Source organism: Enoplosus armatus, chromosome 7, assembly GCF_043641665.1.
Source record: "Enoplosus armatus isolate fEnoArm2 chromosome 7, fEnoArm2.hap1, whole genome shotgun sequence".
NCBI lineage: Eukaryota > Metazoa > Chordata > Actinopteri > Centrarchiformes > Enoplosidae > Enoplosus > Enoplosus armatus.
Genome location: NC_092186.1, coordinates 12,425,812 through 12,447,025, shown reverse-complemented (window position 1 = coordinate 12,447,025; position 21,214 = coordinate 12,425,812). Strand labels below are relative to the sequence as shown.

The following is a 21,214-nucleotide window of genomic DNA, read 5'->3' as shown; positions in this document are numbered from 1 at the left end:
TATAATGAATTGGTTGTGCTTTGATGCATATGAAAAATATATCATTTTTATATTTATGTACATGGTGGAAGGAGTATTCAGATCATTTACTTAAGTAAAAGTACTAATACGACACTGAAAATACTCCACTACAAGTAAAAGACCTGCATTCAAAACCTAGTATTATCAGCAAAATTTACTTACAGTATCAAAAGTAAAAGTATTCATTCTGCAGTTAAATGGTCCCTGTCCGTGTTTCACTGTTATGTATGATGTTTCTGGATTAATATTACTTCTGCATTAATGTGTATGCATTTTACTGCTGTAGATGTTTATGGTTGAGCTAATTTGAAGTACTTTATATACTGTTTGGTAGTTTAATCTTTGTGGTGATGAAGTTTCCAGATAATAAGAAGTAGGAGAAATATCTCAACCCACAAAGGAACACATCATGCTTCAGTTTATCAGAAAAATGAATCCCATTCAGAATCAGAAACAGCAAATTTGGAGATACATGGTTTTCAGTGGACAGGATGGGTAATTGTAATCTGAAAAGTGACTAAAGTTGTCAGACAAATGTAGTGCAGTATTATATTTGCCTCTGAGATGTAGAGGAGTAGAAGTATAAAGTAGCATAAAATGGAAATATTCAAGTAAAGTACAAATACCTTGAATGTGTACTGTACTCACAGATGACAGTATGTTAATCCACTCACAGTATTGGAAACATGATCTCCACTTCAGATGAATATATGTGTTTGTAAGGCAAGGTATTTATTATATTTTCAAACACAGTGGCAATTCAAAGTGCTTTATAAGACAAACAAATATATTTAAATACACAATGAAGTGGAAAATAATTTAAAATAAAAATAAAATTTAATAAAATAAAAAATACAATTTCAGTGCTCTGTGTCTCTTCATCACTGTTTCACACACACACAGCAGAATACAGATGATCAATTTTTCAGTATTTATTAATAACATTTTAATGATAACTTAATCAATACACACATAGAACACAAACAAAACAACATTTGAGATTTAACATTTCCAGGTAATATGAGTGTATACAGTAACTCAAGTTAATGTTCTGAACGTTTTGATAGCCCTTGTTGGATGGTCATGCAACTCAACCCCATTTACAAAAGCAGATAAATCATGAGGGAAATTGTGTTTACATTATTATTTGAAGAAGCCTGTAACAATCAGAGAAATGCTTCATATGCTGTCACTTCACTTGTAATATTGCGCTGGTGTTCACACATTTGCTTGGATATGACTCTTGGCCACAGTGTCATGCTTTGCAGCCAGCACTACACTAAAGCAGAAATATAAGAACTGTCCCTTTAAGAGCCGTATGAAGTACCGGGCATGCCATGTAGCGGCTTTGGCTTTTACTCCAGGGTTGCTAAATATCTTCCTAACTTTGTCATACTAGGGACCCCAACAAAGACACACACGGGACCACAGATTCTCATTTCCCCAAACCAAGGCAACACAGACTTTTGAGAGCTTTTCAAGACATACTCTGATAGTTTCTATAGTCATTATAGTCACCATATGGTACCTCACTGTGAGCATACCTGCGTTATCTCACACCACTTTGGTTGCAACCATTAGATTTACGAGCAGGGGTATTTTTGGTTCTGTATGATTTTAAAACCTACAATTAAGCCGATTAATGTAGTAGTTTATGATTAGATGATATGAATCTTGTATATAATAAAAAAAATCTAAAATATTAAGCAAATAAGCCCCAGTGACTAAATTCTAATATTTTAAAAGTAGCAGTGTCTCCAGCTTTGTGGTTTCGTCTTTTACCGGAAGAGTCCGTGTTTACAGCGCAGCTTTCGCTCCACGTTAGCATCGTTGATTTGACAAGAAGTGACTAGGGATTTATCTTGTGCTTTTGTAACTAACAGTTTGATCATATTTTGTGTATTATTTGGTTCATTTTGCGCACCATCGCGATTAGTATGCTTGTTTGGAGGCGGAAGTGCTGCCGACAAGCGTAGCAATGACAAGCTGGCTAACGTAACGCCGAGGTTAGCCAGCTAGGCAACTATCAACACTAGCTAACTTCTCACATAGCAGCGGTGACTTACATCCAGTGCAGCCAAACAGGTACCAGTATGCCAACTTCACTCTGTAACAAGGGTTTGTATTTGAATGTTTAACAACTGACAACCTCGCTTTGCAACAGGCAACCCAGGTCCACGAACAAGCGCGGCTATGGGTGCGGAGAGCAGCGCGGTGCGGAGCTGTACCCTGGAGGAGCCTCTCCTGACCCTGCCCTCTGGACTCACCATGTACTCGGCGATGCTCCAGGATGGAAAGCCTGCTTCCGTGTTTGTTCATAAACGGGGCAATGAGGACAAAGTCAACAAAGCTGCCAAGGTAGTTATACTGACGCCTCGTCCTGATACCACTTCACACTGGCTACCTTATAGTATAAGTAGTAGTTGTTGTAGTTGCAGTTGTTTATTGTCTTGTACATACAAGTGCCCAGCCCATGTGGAATACCGTTGCTGCTGTAGTGAAGCAACATTTGTCAGAAAAGCATTAACATTACACTGCAAACAACTGCTCCTCTTCCAATCTGCCACAAAAGGTTCCCTTCTAAAAACACAATTCATTTTATATATATAATATCATGTATGATCGATGTATTCTCATTAGAGGCAAATGCTGAATAATTGTACTGCAGCATAGTGGCTCACTCTGGAGACACACCACCTAATTCACTATCATCATCATGAAATTTAGAATAATTTCCTCATACAGGTAAAGTACTCTACTCTTATACAGAACCAACACCACCAAAATATGTCCTTATGCTTTGCATTGACAGCAGTCTGTATTTGATTTAAATAGCTATTAGTGGTTTTGGCACTCAGGCTGCATAATCAGTTCCCACTCATGGTTTTTCCATCGGCTGTATGACTTCCACTTTTTATAGGAAATAAAGAAATGCTTTAATTTCCTGCAGCACCTGAAGACCTTGAGGCACCCATGTCTGCTGCGCTTCCTGTCCTGCTCAGTGCAGGACGGCGGCATCCACCTGGTGACGGAGCGTGTGCAGCCCCTGGAGCTGCTGCTGGACAGCCTCTCCCCAGAGGAAATCTGTGCAGGCATCTATGACCTCCTACTGGCACTTGTCTTTCTGCACGAGAGGGTGAGCAAAAAAGAGCACAATTACAGTAATGCATGTGATTAAAGAATGAGAGAAAACAAGTTGGCCTGAAGGCATCATGGATAAGTTCCTAACCTTTCTTCCTTTACCACCAGGGCAAATCAAGCCACAACAACGTCTGCATTTCTTCTGTATTTGTCAGTGAAGATGGTCATTGGAAACTAGGAGGGATGGAGACTGTCTGCAAGTTCTCTGAAGCAACGCCTGAGGTGAGAGATTGAATAATCTGTGTGTCTTGGCTACTCCAAAAATTTAAAGCACCTAGGTCAGACATTTGAAGACTCACTTAGTATATCAGTTCTATGTTTTGATTTTCAATTTTCCTCAACTCCTCAGTTTCTCACAAGCATTGGGAATGTGAGAGAGGCCAGCTGCGTTCCTCCAGAGGAGCTGGTAAGCAGATTAAAGGTCAGAAAAATGGATGAACTTCCCCCTCTTGTTCACAAGTTCTCATGAAACATGTTGTTGGCAGGTTGAGGGCTTTAAAATGCTTCCGGAGAAAAATGCTCACTCTCGGGACTGTTACTCTTTTGGAATGATGATGGAGACCCTCATCTCTCTCCTGAACGGCTATGGTGAGCAGAGTGTAGGCTTCGTAATGTTTAGCGCCGTGTTTACTCATGACCTCAACCGTAATGTTGCATCTTGTCAAATCTTATCAGTATATACACGTACCTTCTCCGACACTTGTTCATCCCTCTGTTTCCTCTGTTGTTTCCAGTGTCACAGGAGCTGTCTGACAGTCTGAAGAAGACCCTGCAAGCGGGCCTGCTGAACTCTGACCCCTTGTCTCGATCTCCACTCAGCTACCTGCTGACTCATGACTTTTTCAGGTTAGTATGGTCATGTTATGCTTTTGCTGATATCAGTACATACAGGAAATGATTTATTTTCAAACACTCAACGTATTTTTCTATGAATAGGAATGACTTTCTGGAAGTGATGAATTTTCTGAAGAGCCTGACCTTGAAGATGGAAGAAGAAAAGAATGAATTCTTTAAGTGAGAAACGATGTAGTCTTGATTTACTTCCGGTCTTTTTTATTCAGTGTGCTCCTTTGTTATTAGTGCATTGTGTTCATGCAAAACAGACGTGTTTTGCAACATAGTCATATTGTTTTGCAACATAGTCCACACTTTTAGCTATATATATAATACTCTCAGAATTTTAAAATAGTGTTTCTAATACGTTCCCTCAATTAAATAATGTATAATTTTAACTAAACCCCTCAACATGCTCATTGTGTGTCTATTTGTGTAGGTTTCTTCTAGACCGGGTCCAGAGTCTCCCTGAAGAGCTGATAGCTGCACGCCTTGTCCCCAAACTCCTCAACTCCCTGGTTTTTGCAGAACCCATGGCTGTCAAAAGCTTCCTGCCTCATCTTCTAAGGCCAAAGAAGGGTAAGATGGATCCCTTGCTGCTAATAATAACTCAGATCTTTTAATCCCCTGTCAAAGAGAAAGAAGCATACTTCAGCTGTCAGGCACAACTCCTCTGTGAAACTGTAAGTGGTTGTTGCTCATGCTCCTCTCCTTTATGTCGTCTATGTGGACAGATTCCAGTGGTGGTGGTAGCGGTGAAGAATGCCTGCTGTCTGTGTCCCTTTACCGTAAACATGTGATTCCTCAGCTTCTCAAGCTCTTCAAGGTCAACGAGGAACACGTCCGGATCGTGTTGCTGGCTCACATCCACATCTACGCTGAGTTCTTCTCCCGCGATGAACTCAAAAACCAGATCTTACCTCAGGTGGAGTGTTGATATAGTACCAGAATTTTATCTAGTTAGGAATAGTTTGACATTTTCTGGAAATACGCTTATTGGCTTTTTTGCTGAAAGCTAGATGAGATGATCGGCCTCACTCTCATGTCTGAGCATTACTTGTAGAGCTAGAGCCAGGAGCAGATTAGCTTAGCATAAAGACTAGAAGCAGGGGGAAAGAGCTAGCCTGGCTTACTCCAAAAATGTTGAACTATTCCTTCAAAATGGATTATGATTTCCAGACCAAGAAGAATGTAGGAAATTACATTGGAGTTGTTGTACATGTCAGGGTAGACATAACTATCATTATGCAATTCTCTTAGTTACATAATATTTTTTTGGTTTGTTCCTGGCTGCAGGTTTTGTTAGGAATGAGAGACACCAATGATTCTCTGGTTGCCATGACGCTGCAGAGTCTGGCGGTGTTGGTGCCCTTGCTGGGGGCTCAAGTGGTGGTTGGTGGAGAGAGAACCAAGGTCTTTAAACGCACAACACCCAACTTCACCAAGTCTACAGAGGTCACCCCTGAAAGTAAGCAACACTTAGTTAAGTTTATTTGAGAGAAGGGACAGTGCAAATAAATAAAAACACATGCCAGAGTTAGCTAAGAGGCTATTTTTCATTTTTCCCTGGCCAAGATGTTTAAAAAGGCTTCCTAAAATACATCAAAGCAAAACAAAACAGGGCAATTTAAAGATTGGAAAAGGACAGTTGTTAAAAACAGTAAAAGCAGTGGTGACATATATACATATAGAACAACATTGCAAACAAGCAGGACATGTACAGCAGATAGCAGAAGCAAAAGAGGGTTTAGTGCTGACGTGTGAATGCATTAATCATCCATTGTTTTAATTGGTCACTGAAAGATTTTTAAGTGTTTAGTTGTCTGATGTGATTTGGAGGTATATTCTTCTCTCTTGAATCCCTGACAGACCAGGCTGACTGGCTAAAGGCATTGACCTACTAATGACAATAACAATGAAAGGTGCTGTATCAAACTTAACTTCACCGTTTTGTTTGTGCAACTTCTTTAGAGATGTGTATTGCACAAATTCTGCTATGGTTTCCTCTTCCCAAATTTAGTCCAAAGCCTACTAGTCTAAGTTATATGATCCTGCTTCTTATCAAAACAAGGTATTAAGAACAGTAGGTGGTAGTTAACAACGGAACAATCCTAGAATTGTAACAGAAGGCAAGTTTATACAAATATTTTCAAAATGACTGGAGAAGACTGGAGTCTAGACTGTCGAGGCTTCTCAGGGTCCCCTTTTTTTAATCTGATGTGGGACAGATGGAAGATTTTTGTCAATTTCGAGCTCAGACTTAGAGGAATTTAAAAATAAATAAAATGATCAGATAACCAGTACAGAGAGATTCAAACTGATATGATTGTTTGACTACAGGAAGAACCTTTGCTTAAAGTAGTACAGGGCCTTGGGATCGTGATACTGTCACCATGTTTGTGTCTGCCAAATAATGTCTCGTTGTTGGCCTCAAGGTTCAAGAAACAGGTTTTCTGAGTCCGGTCAAACTAGAAAAGCTGGATTTAGATGATTGAATGTAACTCCTCATTAACTACTGTACAATCAAACTGTACAGCAAACTATTAATTAGTGAAGGTTTAAAGAAAGTAACATTTGGTGGACGCTTATCTTACTTTACCTCTATTCTTCAGCTTCACCTGTCCATATAGTTGGAGGCTCCCAACCTCAAATGGCCCAGCCTTCGAAAGTCTTGAGTTTGTTCCCCAGACCGTCAGGGACTGAAGGCCTGGTCTTGGGTCACTTAGCAAGTAATAGGGAGACTCCAAGAAGTTACCCTCTGGCACCGAAATCAGGTATGACCCCCGTCCCCATGCTGTTTCATTTTAATTTTAATTTTGTTTTAATTTGAATTCACCTACCTACAACCCTAACCCATTTTTTTTACATTTCAGATGTCAGTAGACCGACGTCTCTACCTTTGAACGGCTTTTGTCAAGACAGTGCAATGGAGCCTCAGTCATACTGCCCAGAGCAGGCTGACAGACGAGAAGGTCCAGTGGACGACTGGCCTGACTGGAGCGACCCTGAAGAGAGCGAGAACAGAAACGGACAGTCAGTGCAGATCCACATTCAGGCCTCAGAGAGAGAAGATCCAGTCAGCAGCAGACTGCCACTCTCACACCCGAACATGGAAGAGGAGCCGTGGGACGACTTTGAGGACACTGAACCTACCTCAGATCTGTCCCCTACGGCTCCTTTATCAGACCCAGTTATACTCACACCACCCAGAGGGGGCGCTACTACACCTGTAAAACATGCTCCTGAAGCACTGAGACTGGGTTCCTCCAAACCCCTCAAATTGACATCAACACTGCGACAATCCACAAAGGGCAAGACCACTTCCTCGTGGGACGATGGCTGGGCTCAAGAAGAGAAAGACTCAGAGAAATCACACAGCCCATTAAACCTCAAGCCTTCAGTGCCACAAAAGAACGGTGGGATAGGAGGTCTGGGGGAAGAGTTCACCATTAAGGTGAAGAAAAAGGTAGAGCAAGACCCAGAGCTGGATTTGTTTGCAGACATGGTGCCGGACATCAAACTGTCCTCTCCAGCTCTGCTGCCACTGGACGAGAGCAGTGTGAATGATGCTGGACTGTCTTCAGCCTCTTCAGAAAGCTATAAATCTCTGCAGGTTGACTCCTCCATCGATACTATAACACTCACTGCCAAGTTCGCAGCTGCCAACCTGACTGAGGTGAGTGTGTGTAGAGTGATCTTTTTGCTTTGTTTTCAAATTGTATTTCCTGGGACATCGATTGGATCAGGTTTCTAAGGTGGACGAATTAATGTGCCTCAGTACTTTTTAGGCTTTCACAGAAATCTTTACCAACAACATAAGGACCAGTAGAACCAGAGCTGCAACACATTAAATATATGGTTCCTAACCTTTTTTTCCTTTGTGATCCCTCGATATGAAGCAATATCTGTCAATCAGAATTTTGCATTTGGAAATACAAAAGCAGTGTGTTTGTAAGGAGAGATACAAGTGTGTACTTGTCTATAGTATGTTTTTAAAAAAATCACCTTTTCCATCTTGTTAATGATTGCGTATGCATCTAGGAGAGAGAATTTATCCTCATTTACAAACTTACCTCTCACTGATTTATTGTTCTTTGTTTACATATTTACAAGACTGAAACAGATGGCTGGGGGGATGAAGATGACCTGAACTGGGAGGATGAGAATGCCTGGTGATGATGTTTGATCCGTCTTTGATTGATCTGGAGCAAAAGACTGGACCACTGGAAAACTGAAATCCTCACAATACACCAACCCTGGAAGCACCGTTTCAGACGGCCTGTAAGCTGAAAGTTGCTCCAGTCCTCATTTAACAGCATGATGCAGTAAGAATAATAATGATGGGCAGAGACTTTTTTTATCCTGTTCTGTTGGTTCCTGGACATTTATTATCAGTCTGTTCATTAAGATAAATTTCATTTGAAGTGGAAGGATTGGAAGCTTTTCGGATGGTGCTGGATTTGGAAGCCATTCTTAATTGTTTGCCAACTGATACTAGTCACCTGAAGATGAATGAGGATCTTAATCAGAGGTGAATGTCATCCTGTTTTTACCTGCTTCTGTGAATTGTTTTTTTTGTTTTTTTTAATGTGCCAACTTCACTACTGGCATGAAGATCAAGGTACACTTTTTGGCGAGACACAACTTGTCCAAAATGTGTCAAGTTTGATTTACAGGCTTGCACTTTGAATGAATGTGAAATAGATATTACATAATTTATTAGTAGCTTTTTGGTTGCTGGTGAAGTAAAGATTTTATTGTATCAAATATGACCCTGTTCTGTTTTATCAGATGTTTGTTAGATTTACCTTTTTATTAAGTAATTACAATTGTTTAGGGCAATTGACAGCAGCTACTTCCTTTGACTTTCATACAACAAGCTGACAGAAAAGGCCTCTATCAGATATGGATACTAAACGTGGGAATTTCTTACGGCACAATTTTAATAACTTTTGATAACTAAGTTAATGAAGACTCCTGTTTGACTTAGTGCTAAATAAAAACAAATATGTATTCAAACAAGTTTAATAAACAATAACATCAGTCAAGACTGACCACAGACCGTTTTAAAAAGTGAAGAGAAACATTTTCAGCAGCAAAGAGTATACAGACCGTAAGTTAAATAATTGTTCTATACATGAAGTAAACAAACTGGAGCACCTAGGTTTGGTGTCTGGCTGTACTGATGTGGGTTATGAGGGTCTGCAGCTCCAGTAGTCTGGATTGCAGCCACTGCGGAGATGGAGCAGCAGTGTTGGTTTTACCCTCAGTGAGAACCTGAAGGGCTTTCAAAGCACTCTCAGCTGTTTGGATGTAGCGGCTGTACTCCTCCTCTGCACTGGTCTCCTGCCGAGATCTCTTTGGGCATGGCTGAGGGAGGAATAATCACAGGGAGAATATACATCTTTTCATTAATTAAATACTCCCTCACACGTGATTGAATTTCACATCAGACAAGGCAAAAGTCTTGCTTGTGAAAATTAAATTTTGACTTGCTGAGCAGGACATTATGTAATGTTTTTTACTGATAGGTATTTTGCTAAATAAATGTACTATTTTAAAGTGCTCGTCTTATTGCTACAAAAAGTTTGGAATGAGCTACTAGAAATATTAAATATTTATTAGGATTAAATCAAATACTTAAATCGCACCAATTGATATTTATAAAAAAATATGTATGCAGTATATATAGGCAATGGAAACCACCAGAAATGAGGTTCCAATCAAAACGTCAACCCCACTGAAAACCATGAAGTTCCCAGTTCATTTCCAGCCAGGGACTTCCATCACAGTATTTCCTGTCACACTCTGTCAGCTATCAAATAAAATAATAAAATATTCATTAATAATAGCGTGGTAGGAGGTAGTGTACATGTACACCAGGGGGAAGCGTCGTACTGGCCAGCTGCCACTTGGAGTGACTTGGACCATACAAATGTGAAGCAACGCTGAGCATGCATATTCAGGAAGCCTGTGACTGAAATTTTCATTTAACTTAATGGCACCACTAACCGCTGGATCTGCAACAGCTTCAGCAGCCAGTTCGTTACAAGCATTTTCTTTGTTGTTCTCCAGTCTGTCATTGTGTTGCTCAATAACTGCCATCTCCAGCTTGAGCCTCTGTAGCCGTGACTCCACATCTTCCTGTGCATTCACAGTCTACAACAAAACAGACTTGTTTACATCCATCTGTTTTATCTAAGGTTGATCTTCATCGCAATATGTTTGAATCTCTTACCTTGCTAAGATAGTTCACCACCTTCGTCTTGGTATCTTCTTCACACAAACTCTGGGAAATTACCTGCTCATGGTTTGTAATCTTAAATATCAAAAAGGACGCATTAGGTTTATGACAAAGCAGAAACAGTAGTAGTAGTAATAGTAGCTAGTATTAGTAACAGCTATCGAGTTCCTGCCGTACTTCTGCAAAGTGAGAAAAGGCCTCTAGGGCGTGCTGATGTAGCGGCCAGGATCTGTCAGACAGCAGGGCTCCAAACAGCCTACTCAGCCTCGGCAGAATTTGATTCTGTTGGCGTGAAAGACAAAATATGAGAATATATTTACGCTGTAGACTTCAGAATTGAGCAGATTCTGTATTAAAATCTTGTATCTATGGTTTCAACTAATGATCATTACTGATTATTTGTTTTTTTTAATATAATAGATAATAGATTATTCCTTTAGGCCAGTGGATCTCAAACTTTTTCTGTCACGCAAAAGTGGATTTCATTTTTATCAATCATTAACAATACAGGTGATTGACAAACAAAAGATTCAGGTTCGCAAAATAGCCTTGCTAGCATCAGAGCACTTTTGTTTGTTTATGTCACCCCATGCATTATATTCATTCAGCTTTAGGTCTGCCAACATCCACACAGAACCACTGCTTTAGTCTAAGAAATGTCAATGATGACAAATAATGACAACTGCACATCTTAAGATACAAGACCCAAAGTGACGTTTCAAACGGCATACTTGGTACTTGGCAACACAACAGTATTAACTTCACGAATATATAGAAGAGAGAAAAGCCTTGAAAAATAACCTTGAAACTACATTTTTTTTAATGTATGGACTCATTCGACTTTGAGAACAGCAGTAGAATAATTGTAGCACCCTCAGTAAGGAGTGCAATGAACTAAAAGGTCATTTGCAATTGTCTGGTCATTACCTGGCTGTCAGGAGGGACAAAGATACTCCCCAGGGAGGAGAGGAACTGCAGAGCAGCCAGCAGCAGCTGATCTGCACACTTCTGAGACACCACAGTATCCACACACAACAGAGCCTGGGACACACACACACAGTCAGCAGAAGTGTTCTCCACTATTCATGTGTTTAATGTGAACTCTGAAAACTAACAGCATACCTGAAGAATGACTTGATGTTCGAGGTTTTTCACTAAAATGGCTGATATTGAGAGCAGCAGCTGCAGAGTGCACTGGAGCACAGGGTGGGTCTGCACCTGGAGTATGACAGGTTACAGGGATAACAGTCATACATGTACACTACATAGATATGTGTGTATGTGTGTGTGTGTGTGTATGTGTGTGTGTGTGTGTAAATCTCACCTGGTCTGGGCTCATTCGTAACCACAGCTGTGTGATTATCCTCATTGCAGACAACACACACTGTTCCTCAGGAGATGTTTGCCCCCAGACCACCGCTAGGAGGGACAACAGCACCACATTCTGGACACAGGAGAGACTTTTTAAATACTACATTTGTGTATATTTTCCATTTCAAATTCTCCCACCCTCTGCTTCCTTGCATTGTTTTCTTGGCTGGATTTAATCACGTTGGCAAGAATTTGACTGATAGCAGCTGGACTCCATGACTGAATGCACCCTGAATCACAAGATTGTTTTTTTTACAATCACTGAAGGTGGATGAAAGGACAGATCCTTTAAGTATCATGACTAAATAAAATTAACATTCGACACTGTGTCACATTCTAAAACCAACACGACTAACAAATGATCACATAACTTATGGTCTAAACCATCTCTAGACAACGTGAAGACTAATTGCTCTCAACAGTCGAACAGCGTTTGACAATTATGTGTTTCATCCAGCAGTACCAGATGGTGTTCTGTCAAACCCTATCCACCTTAATTTCAGTTAAATATGAGTGACAAATCATTAAAATGCACAATGTGCTAAAACAAAAACAATAAACTGATGATTCAGTGCATCATTTTGCTATCAAGACTTAAAACCTTATCGTCAAAGGGACGAGAAAGTGGTCTCACCTGCAATACTATAAGAGAAAAGTTTGGCTCTCACTTCAATAAGCACTGACATTTCACACACCAACAAAGGAGAGAGGTCTCTAACAATCTTATCTGTGTCATCTGTTTTCAACCAGGGGAACAAGCTTATCTTACTCTTACTAATCATTTGTGGTCATTTGTTATCTATCCACTCGTAAGCAGCAGCCTTGACCTTCATGTTGGTACTGCCCCTTTCTTTCTATGTATTCGATATCACAAAGAAAATAACAACCCACCACTCAATCATGCTAGGTGGGAGTAAAAAACAGAAACAACCATCAAACAGTCCTCTACAGTGACACGAACAAAAAGCAGACTTGAAGCAGACTTGAAGCAGACTTGAAGCAGACTTGAAGCAGACAGACGGTTCCACCCCTGCTACAACCCGTATCTGAGGTTGTCCTCACCACTTTGTCCACTTGTACTAGTTTGTAGCCTCCATTCTGCCAGTCGGTCAGAGCTTTTTGAGTGAGGCCTATGATGTCTATCTCTACACGATGTCGGGCATCGTGTGAAAGAGCTCTGAGGAGGACATGTCGCCACAACGAAAGGTTTTCCACCTCAGAGGGTGGGAAGCGCGCCACCAGCTCCATCTGGAAAAACAAACATTTCAGATGAATGAAAAATCACCTTATATCAAGGTGATGATCTCACAATGTTCAATGTGTTTTTTAAAATTATATAGACACAATCAGTTACCCTGAGTAAATGAGTGGAGAAACTAACAAATGCAGCCAATTCTTTGCACTGAACAGTTTGGTGAGCATTACAGTTATGTGATTCACACTATGGCCTTTACAGTCACCAGATCTTAACCCAACTGTTTTGGACAAATGTGATAGACAGTGCTCTTTACCACCATCATCAAAACATGAAATGAGGAAATATCTTTTGGAAGAAGGGTTAGGGTTAGAGCCCCAATGCCCCTAAATGTTTAAGGCCATATCAAGAGAAAGAAAGCTCTTAAACCACTTTGATTTTGAAACTTGTGAAAAGAAAGTATTAAGAAACAATGCACTCCACACTGATGTTTTCAGAAGTCTGAGTCTCTCTATTTATCTTTAAGGGAAACCAACTTTTGTGGCAACAGACGGTATGCAGAATGATATTCAAAATATACAAACTCATTTTTTGTCAGTAAGGTGGCTGTTAGATGCAAATCATCACATGCAATACAAAGGCCACACAATTTTCATTGTTAAAGTCACCCAATTTTTTCTTCATCTTACATCTTATTTGGCTTTTCACTACGATATTTATTAAACTGTCGAATGTGATGATGGCAAAACCTCAGTTTTTGAGTGAATTTCGATACAAAAAATGAGGTGTGTGTCGACACCCTTTGTGTAAATATGATCATTTCAGTTCCCAGGGTTTCTAACCTGGTGGTTCGGCGTCATGAGGAAAACCATGCGTTTGAGCAGCAGGCCCAGGTGGAACGACTGGTAACACTCAGTGGCGCAAGCTTTCACCTGAAGGAGAAGCAGAGAGGAGGTGAGGAACAGTGTGAGTGTCAGTGTGAAGGGAAATCACCAGGGCATCAGGCAAGAAGAAAGGCGAAGAACTGAAGGTGGGGGACGTGTATGGAAGTGAGTGAGATCCAACTCGATCTGATGACGTAATGACGTAACAGGTTATGAAAAGGTGTCCCAAAGTTCCAACAACACCAATTGTCACCTCTGTTGGGGTGCCACAGAAAACAGGGAGGACCCCATACTAATCCATAACCCTACAGAGAGATTAAGGGGATTTAGAGTTATTTTAGAAAGTGCTCAGGAAGAGGTCATAGACATGCAGAGATATGAGAGCCAAGATTTCAGAAGTTGGGATGAGATCTTGTAAATTATGTTTGCAAAATATAACAAGTCTACAATATGAAGGTCTACTGAGCTTCTTCATAGTTCATGTGGGTTGTAAAGTGCCATAAGACCAAAAAATGTATTCTCTCAACTGTACTGTGTATTTTCCTGATCTTTACCCACCAGCTGAGCAATGAGGAGGACATGATGTAGACAAAGTTCTGCTGTCCCATACCTGTCCCAAGCAGAGAAGACAAAAATGTGTTAAGCATGCTTACAATAATAAAGTCTGGGGTTTGTGATATACTGTAGCAAAAAGGAAAGTATGCCCCAATGAAAATACAGCTGCACAGTGCGTGCTTCTTTAAAATGCAAATGATATATGTGAACAGACTCTCACCGTGCTGTAAAGCACCACACATCTGTTGCCAGTAGAGCTGTCTGAGTATCAGCCTGCAGTACAGCATCGACCAAACATCGCTCCTGAAAAAGAGAGATAAAAGGTGAGGGGAAGTCAGGGAGACAGGAGGAGGAAGAGGAGAAGGGTATCAAAGGAAAAAAAAACATAGGGGGATTTAAAAGAAAGAGACAACGAAAGTGAAAGAATCATTTCCATTGAATGGCGGGAAATCCTGCACCTGCAAATGGCCAGAATGTGATTAGATATCCAAAAGAAACACATTACTTAAAACTTCAGTCCAATTAATACTTCATTTTTGATGCCAATATTTATTTTTTAATTTTTAAGTTTGAGAGTGAAAAAATCTTAAAATCATATAATGGCCAATGTTTTTAAAATGATCACAAACAACAAATGTTCTAGACAAGGATCCCTAAAATGCTTATTTAGTGGTTGAACAATACATACAACAATTCCATTAAATTTCCATCAAATAAGGATAAAACGCAGCCTATGAATGTTAATGCACTGCAATTTCTTTTGGTATATTTTACAAAATATTTGCCAGTATAGATATAGTATCTGTACAGTATCTGTGATAAACCAATATTGGCCAATAATTTCCAACTACCAACATATCGGTAGGGCTCTACTTAAAACTCCTTTGACCATGAAAACACCAGCTGTCATGAGTAAAGTGATAAAGTCAAACTCATGGCAAGCACCCATGTACAGATGAGTTTGAGGTCGGGTCAGGTCCAAGTGAGACTCAAGACAAATTGTTTAAAAGACACATCCTGGCAAGTTTCATCGTAACCCTGCTGTGAGAAGGTCAGCCCCCACTGTTCCAAACACCACACCCGCAACTGAAACAAATCCTGTCTGTAGCACACATTCTTGATTATTTGCAGAGCTGCTTGCCAATAGGGTTCAGGTGGTCAATGATGTTTTCTGCAGGTTCTGTCTATAGCAAAAGTTGCTGGGTTTTATCTACTACCATAACTAAACAACCAAAGTTACATTTCAGATTTTGTTTAGATTTGCTTTCTCAATCCCTCCCTAACTTAGTTTTTTCAAACTACATTCCCAGCCCTAGTTTCTACTACAAAAGAAATGGCCAGCTGCTTGATTTTTGTGTCCAGTGGGAGAACAAGTAAGTAGAGATGATGCCTGAACCAAAACATGATGATGGAACATAGTCTAAGCATGTAAACATGTATTACTGTTTCTAGTGATGCTGCATACAATAGTGTGTATGTGGTTAGGTTTGTAGACCTCACCAGCACAGGGAAGTAGACTGGGGGAAGCGCAGCCACACTGGCACAGAGTTGCACACAGATGTGGTGGTGCAGAGTGACCTGGACCTGGGCCTGACCCTTCATCATCACCCCTGGCAACAGCACCGGTACCTGACGCTCAGTATAGCATCGTCTGAAACAAGTGAACAAGGCCTGGAAGAGAGGAAGCCTGGAAACATTGGGGATGGAGATGAATTAAGAAGCATTTTACACATATTTACACATTAGCTTAAATACATAACTGAATAGTATAATGTCTTTCAGGACTGCAGCTTCAGAATGCAATAAAAACAAATCATATCTGCCAAGAATCCTATTTAAATCAGTTAAGTCGGAGCTGAAATGGATTTACTCTATAAAATAGGAAAACTGAAATTAAAACTGTGGATAAAATAAAATCATCAATAATCCATCAACATCAAAAAACAATATTCTTGCTGCTGGTAATTAAAAGGTTATAGCTATAGTTCTACCGTTAACTGTTGGTCTCTGCATTAAAGCACCAAATGTTTAAACAAAGATTGAGTTGATTTATTATTTATTACCTGGGTGTCTCTTCTGAGAACTGGCTGCCAGTGAACCAAAGCTGCAGCACCTCCTCTGGTTGGGAGGCGAGCTGACCCAGGACACTCACCAGCAAAAGACACTGAGGAAGCCCATGTTCAGGACTTAACCCTGCAGACAAACAAGATTCAGGTCATTCTAGGAATGTATGTTGAATATTTTATTGCAAGTGTCAGTTAGCAGCTAGAAACATGAAGTCACAGTTTGATTCACCACCACAAGACCTCTATTATTTTCTGTTACAATAAACACTTTATTCTCTATATTGTATGGCATTCGAAACCCTGCCACAGTATCGGGGAAAAACAGCAAGCAGAAGACAATCTTTAAACTCACGCAGATCCTGCTGAAGCACAACTTCAGCGAAGGGCTGTAAAGCCAACAGCTGGAGCAGGAGTGCATCCATGGGAACCAGGGCTGCTGATTTCAGTTCCTCGGACAGAGCAGAGGGCAGTGTTGGAGCACACAAGCTGGGAGGGAACTTACTGAAAGACATCAGAGACATCAGAATGTTTCCACACTACTCAATAATTGTCAACTCAAAGGATAAACTGCAGTCTGAATCTGCTTCTTAATACAACAGACAAACTACACATACCTGATGATCTGGAGGTAGAGTTGGTGAAAGCAGCTACAATACTTTGTCAGAAAAAATTTGAATTCCTGTTCAAAAGGATAAGGAATGAAGGGATGCAAGTTTAGCTGCTTTGTATTCTTAAGTAGAGAATGAAAATGTAGCAGACACAGAGATGGCACAACATTTTTGTCATAAGAACGTCCTCATTTTTAGTACCTTTATGTAATGAACCAAAGTGTTGGCAAAGAATCTACACATCTTTGCAGTTTTCTGGAACAGCTTGTACTCTGGGCTTTGTGTTGCCTCCTTTAAAAAGGACAAAAGAGCATTAACACAACAAGGTGACAAAGATCAAGTGTTCCCTTGACCTTACGCTAATAAACCCAAGTGTTACTTTTTCTTAGAACAAAGGGGTATAACACAAGATAAATATATCATTCGTTCTATACATAGGATACAGAAAATACTAACTAGCAAATACACAAAAGTCATTGTACTGTGCTTGGGCTAACACATTTATCATATTGTGCTTACATTCATTCTCGGGTGAACAAAAATAACTGCTAAAGAACAATAAGTTCATTCTTAAATCTACAACACTAAACTTAACAGATGCAATAAATACACAATCAATAGTCCTGCATCTGTGAATATGCTTAAATGTTATAAATAATACTTGTTTCATCTTTTTCAATCAGAGCTTTCCTACCTGCAGACCAGCATGTTTAATCTGTTCAACCAGCTCCAAACAGTTGTGGAAGGAGGCCAACAGGTTGTCACACAGGCTGTTGCAGATGTCACCGTGATGAAGATGTTCCTCCACCAATGACTGGTACTTCAGACTCTGTCTGAACACAGTAATCATGACCATTTAAAATAAGTCACTCATTAACCAAATTAACCTTTACATTTATCCAACTCCTATAACAAAGTGATTCATCTAGTATGACATTAATAGAAACATAAGTGTGTGCTGTACTGACTTGATGAGGAATTTCCATGTGTTAGCATGCAGTGCTATGTCCAGGTTGGAGATAATAGAGCAGATATCCAGCAGGCTGTGAATCACTGAGAAAGATGAGAAATAACTTCAGTGAGTTGAAGATTGCATTGATGGTGTACAAGTAAACAATGGAAGGGTTTAATAGCAAAGGGTGTGGCAGTGGAAAACAGAGACACAAATACACACAAACACACACCTGTTACAATATTAGAGACCTCCTCATCTGAGGCACTGCTGTCGAGGAAGATCCCTTCCAGCAGCTCCAACAGACCCTTGTGGAGGGTATAGGCTTCCTTGAAGAGTCCCTGCAGCAGGTCAGCCACCAGGGACAGACGGCCACAGTAAACCACCTCACTCTCCTGAGGACAACATGCAGAGGAAAAAGCTTAAACTACATTTTTATAGATTTTTACCAAAAAGAGGATGGATTTAAACTTATTTGTGACCAGGTTTTATGTTCCCTTGCATCCCTAAGTGCTCGTGTTTCCTGCTTATCACAGCAGTTTCCAGTTAATGAGGTCCTCCTGAGCTGTTGACACCTCAGATAATACTTCTGGTAATAACTGATTGTAATAACACATAAGAGAAAAATTAGGAGGAAGCACAAATGAGCTGCTGAGTCCCAGTATGTGCTGCAAATAGTATTTTTAAATCTGGTGTGTAATAATAACAACATGATTATTTTAATCAATAATAATGATTAACAATAATGTTACAAATACCATCAAAATATTCAGTCCCAATTACAGCAAAGATTGCACAGCATACTTCAAGATGCATAAAAGCATGCATTACAGATTGGGAGTGACCTCTGCATGGAGTAATGAACTGCACTCAGCCACTGGTGAACTAAACAGACCGACCTTGCAGTGCTGAAAAGTTTCCCTCAGGATTTTCAGGATACAAGATGGTAACGAGCGGATAGCATCTAGCTCAGGGGCTTCTTCAAATGTGCCAACATGACGCACGCAAGTGGACAGTGCATCTATTATCTGCATCATTGCCTGAAATAGACATCAGGAACAAAATATGAGTAAACATGAATATGAAGTGAGAACAATGTTTTTCAGAAAATATATATATATATATACCATGAACTTGTAAGGTACTAATTGTACCATTTTGAAATGAACAGCCTTGCAATGTAACAACTAAATCAGCAATAATAATAATAGTACCTGCAGAATGTTCCTTAGTAAAGCACACAGTTCAGTGTTTTGACTGGACAGTCCTCCAACTTGGTCGAAGATTTCTTTCATCATGCTGTCAAACATCGTCACTGCCTGCAGACATTTGTGAGGACAGAGACATTCACACAGACAAAGCAATACAGTTTTAAAGGGAAGATGTAAACATACCAGTAATTCACAAGACAACAATAGTTCTATCAACAAATCCACGATCACAAGACAACAAATCCTTCACAAGGCAAAGATTTAGTGTAACTTTGCAGAAAACCCACTGTCAGATTTAAAAGTGATTTAGGTCTCATCAAAAGAAAGAGTTAGAAAAAAATGACATCCCCTTTATACAACAGTGCCAACTGACATTGAAAATTGAACTTAAGATCTAAAATGTTTTATTTGTTTAATGGCCTTGAGTTTAGAGAATATAATGTTATTGAAGGACTTTTTCCCCGGACCAGGCAGTTATTTAACAAATGCTAGTGTAGGTATTCACATAATAGATCATAAAGACAATATGCATTCATCATGTTGTTCACCTTTGGTAAGATCTTGGAGAAGCACTCATCTTCTAGCTCTGACAAACCAATATGAGGGAGGAACATGTCTGTAATTATCTTCAGTATACCTGCAGGGATGTTATGTTTTTAAGACAGATCACAATTAGATCACAAAGTTTTCTCCCTTGAGACAGAATTCGCAGTTTATAATTACAAATTGTGCAATAAAGAAACTTACGTATATGATCATCCCAACTCTCAGACTTCTGATGCAAAGAGTGCAAGGAACAGTCAAGGAAAACCACAGCATTGCAGCAAATTCATTTCCACTGTATAAACCTGCCAAATATGTCAGGATTGCAATTATAGTGCAAAATGATGCTAGATTAGCATGAGCAAAAGACAAACTTGTACCCATCTTCATCAGGAAAATACTTTATGTTGTGATCTTGAGAGGGGTTTTAACATTTTGGCGTTCAATAGGATTCATGACATAACAAGAGTGCATTATTTTGTGCATGCTTTTCCAATCTTTTGTGCATTTCAAAAATTTAAATTTTTGATATCACTGGATTATCCTCATAGAATCCATTCATATGAAGCTATGAACCCCACCATCACAAAAGCGAAACTGAGCTGAAAGGTCTGAAAGGATATAGTGAGTTTGGGCAGGACAGACTTGAGCTTCTGGCGGCAGGTTTCCTGACTCCACTGCACCACCTCGTCCAGAAGAGAAGTGTTGGTCTGGGACATGATGACAGCAGTCACCGAGGGAGGTCAGGACAGAACAACTGTCCCAAAGACAGAAAGTTTTAGAACAATGTCACCGAGTGAGCCACTCAAAGTGACTCAGTTTAGTACGACAGCATTATCACTATTTTCGTCCATAAACCGGATGTTATTGAGAATTAGCTTTTTATTTAGACAAATGGGAACTGAGACTAACGTTAGCTTGTGTGTTTGCTGCGGCGTGTGTTGCTAAAGGTAACATTTAACGTTAGCATGGTAGTTCATGTTCATTTGGATAATACGTATAGCTTCTTACCATAAATGCTTGACTGTGTCTGCTGTTCAGAAACATAAAATCACACAAACGTTCCTACGAGTTTGTTTCTCTTAACGTCGCCATTATATTTTTGTTATCCACTAAAATGTAAAAGAAAATATAGAAAAAGGAGCAGACAGTTCACTCTGGACTAACAAACCGCGCGCCGTTGTTTGAGTCGGATGTGACGTTGTGAGCAAAGCGGCCCATCTGCCCTCACTCTGATTGGTTGAAATGTTAAACTCTTTCAACCAATAGGAGAACTAAGCGACTGCAAAGCGCTGAAAATAACAACTGTCTCTATGACTCTACGGGGAGCAAATGAAAGGTGAAGCATACATAAATACATATGCGTACTAATACTATGCATCTGTGAGTAATATAAAGGTATTCATATGTTTCAGGCATTTTTCATTTACCAGTGAAAAGTGACATATCTAATGTCCCCTTTGTTATATGCAATCCAAATAATGATATCAGATAACGTCATAATGACATATCAAGCTTACATGGCCACCTAAGACAGATAGACTGTTCTGTCCCTTCACAAGCAGTTTCAGTTTCTATCCTCTCAAACT

General features: G+C 39.9%; 2 protein-coding genes across 2 annotated transcripts; one reads left to right on the top strand and one right to left on the bottom strand.

Annotated features, from left to right (window-relative positions):
• Positions 1 to 1,967: 1,967 nt before the first annotated feature.
• scyl3 (SCY1-like, kinase-like 3) lies at positions 1,968 to 9,510 on the top strand. Its single transcript, XM_070908556.1, has 15 exons — positions 1,968 to 2,106; positions 2,186 to 2,379; positions 2,972 to 3,157; positions 3,271 to 3,384; positions 3,512 to 3,568; positions 3,648 to 3,750; positions 3,897 to 4,008; positions 4,099 to 4,176; positions 4,436 to 4,575; positions 4,731 to 4,921; positions 5,293 to 5,464; positions 6,609 to 6,770; positions 6,870 to 7,553; positions 7,590 to 7,672; positions 8,110 to 9,510. Exons 2-15 carry the CDS (start codon positions 2,215 to 2,217, stop codon positions 8,170 to 8,172), a joined length of 2,310 nt encoding a protein of 769 aa, XP_070764657.1. The 5' UTR covers positions 1,968 to 2,106; positions 2,186 to 2,214; the 3' UTR covers positions 8,173 to 9,510.
• Positions 9,057 to 19,711, bottom strand: firrm (fignl1 interacting regulator of recombination and mitosis). Its single transcript, XM_070908555.1, has 22 exons — positions 19,631 to 19,711; positions 19,086 to 19,190; positions 18,771 to 18,911; positions 18,104 to 18,266; positions 17,888 to 17,972; positions 17,614 to 17,752; positions 17,121 to 17,210; positions 16,926 to 16,990; positions 16,664 to 16,812; positions 16,309 to 16,438; positions 15,746 to 15,932; positions 14,466 to 14,548; positions 14,249 to 14,300; positions 13,649 to 13,738; positions 12,674 to 12,859; positions 11,565 to 11,684; positions 11,363 to 11,458; positions 11,168 to 11,281; positions 10,418 to 10,522; positions 10,235 to 10,315; positions 10,009 to 10,155; positions 9,057 to 9,366 (listed from the first exon to the last, which is right to left on the bottom strand). The coding sequence occupies exons 1-22, from the start codon at positions 19,694 to 19,696 to the stop codon at positions 9,157 to 9,159; spliced, it is 2,604 nt and encodes an 867-aa protein (XP_070764656.1). The 5' UTR covers positions 19,697 to 19,711; the 3' UTR covers positions 9,057 to 9,156.
• Between the last annotated feature and the right edge of the window lie 1,503 nt (positions 19,712 to 21,214).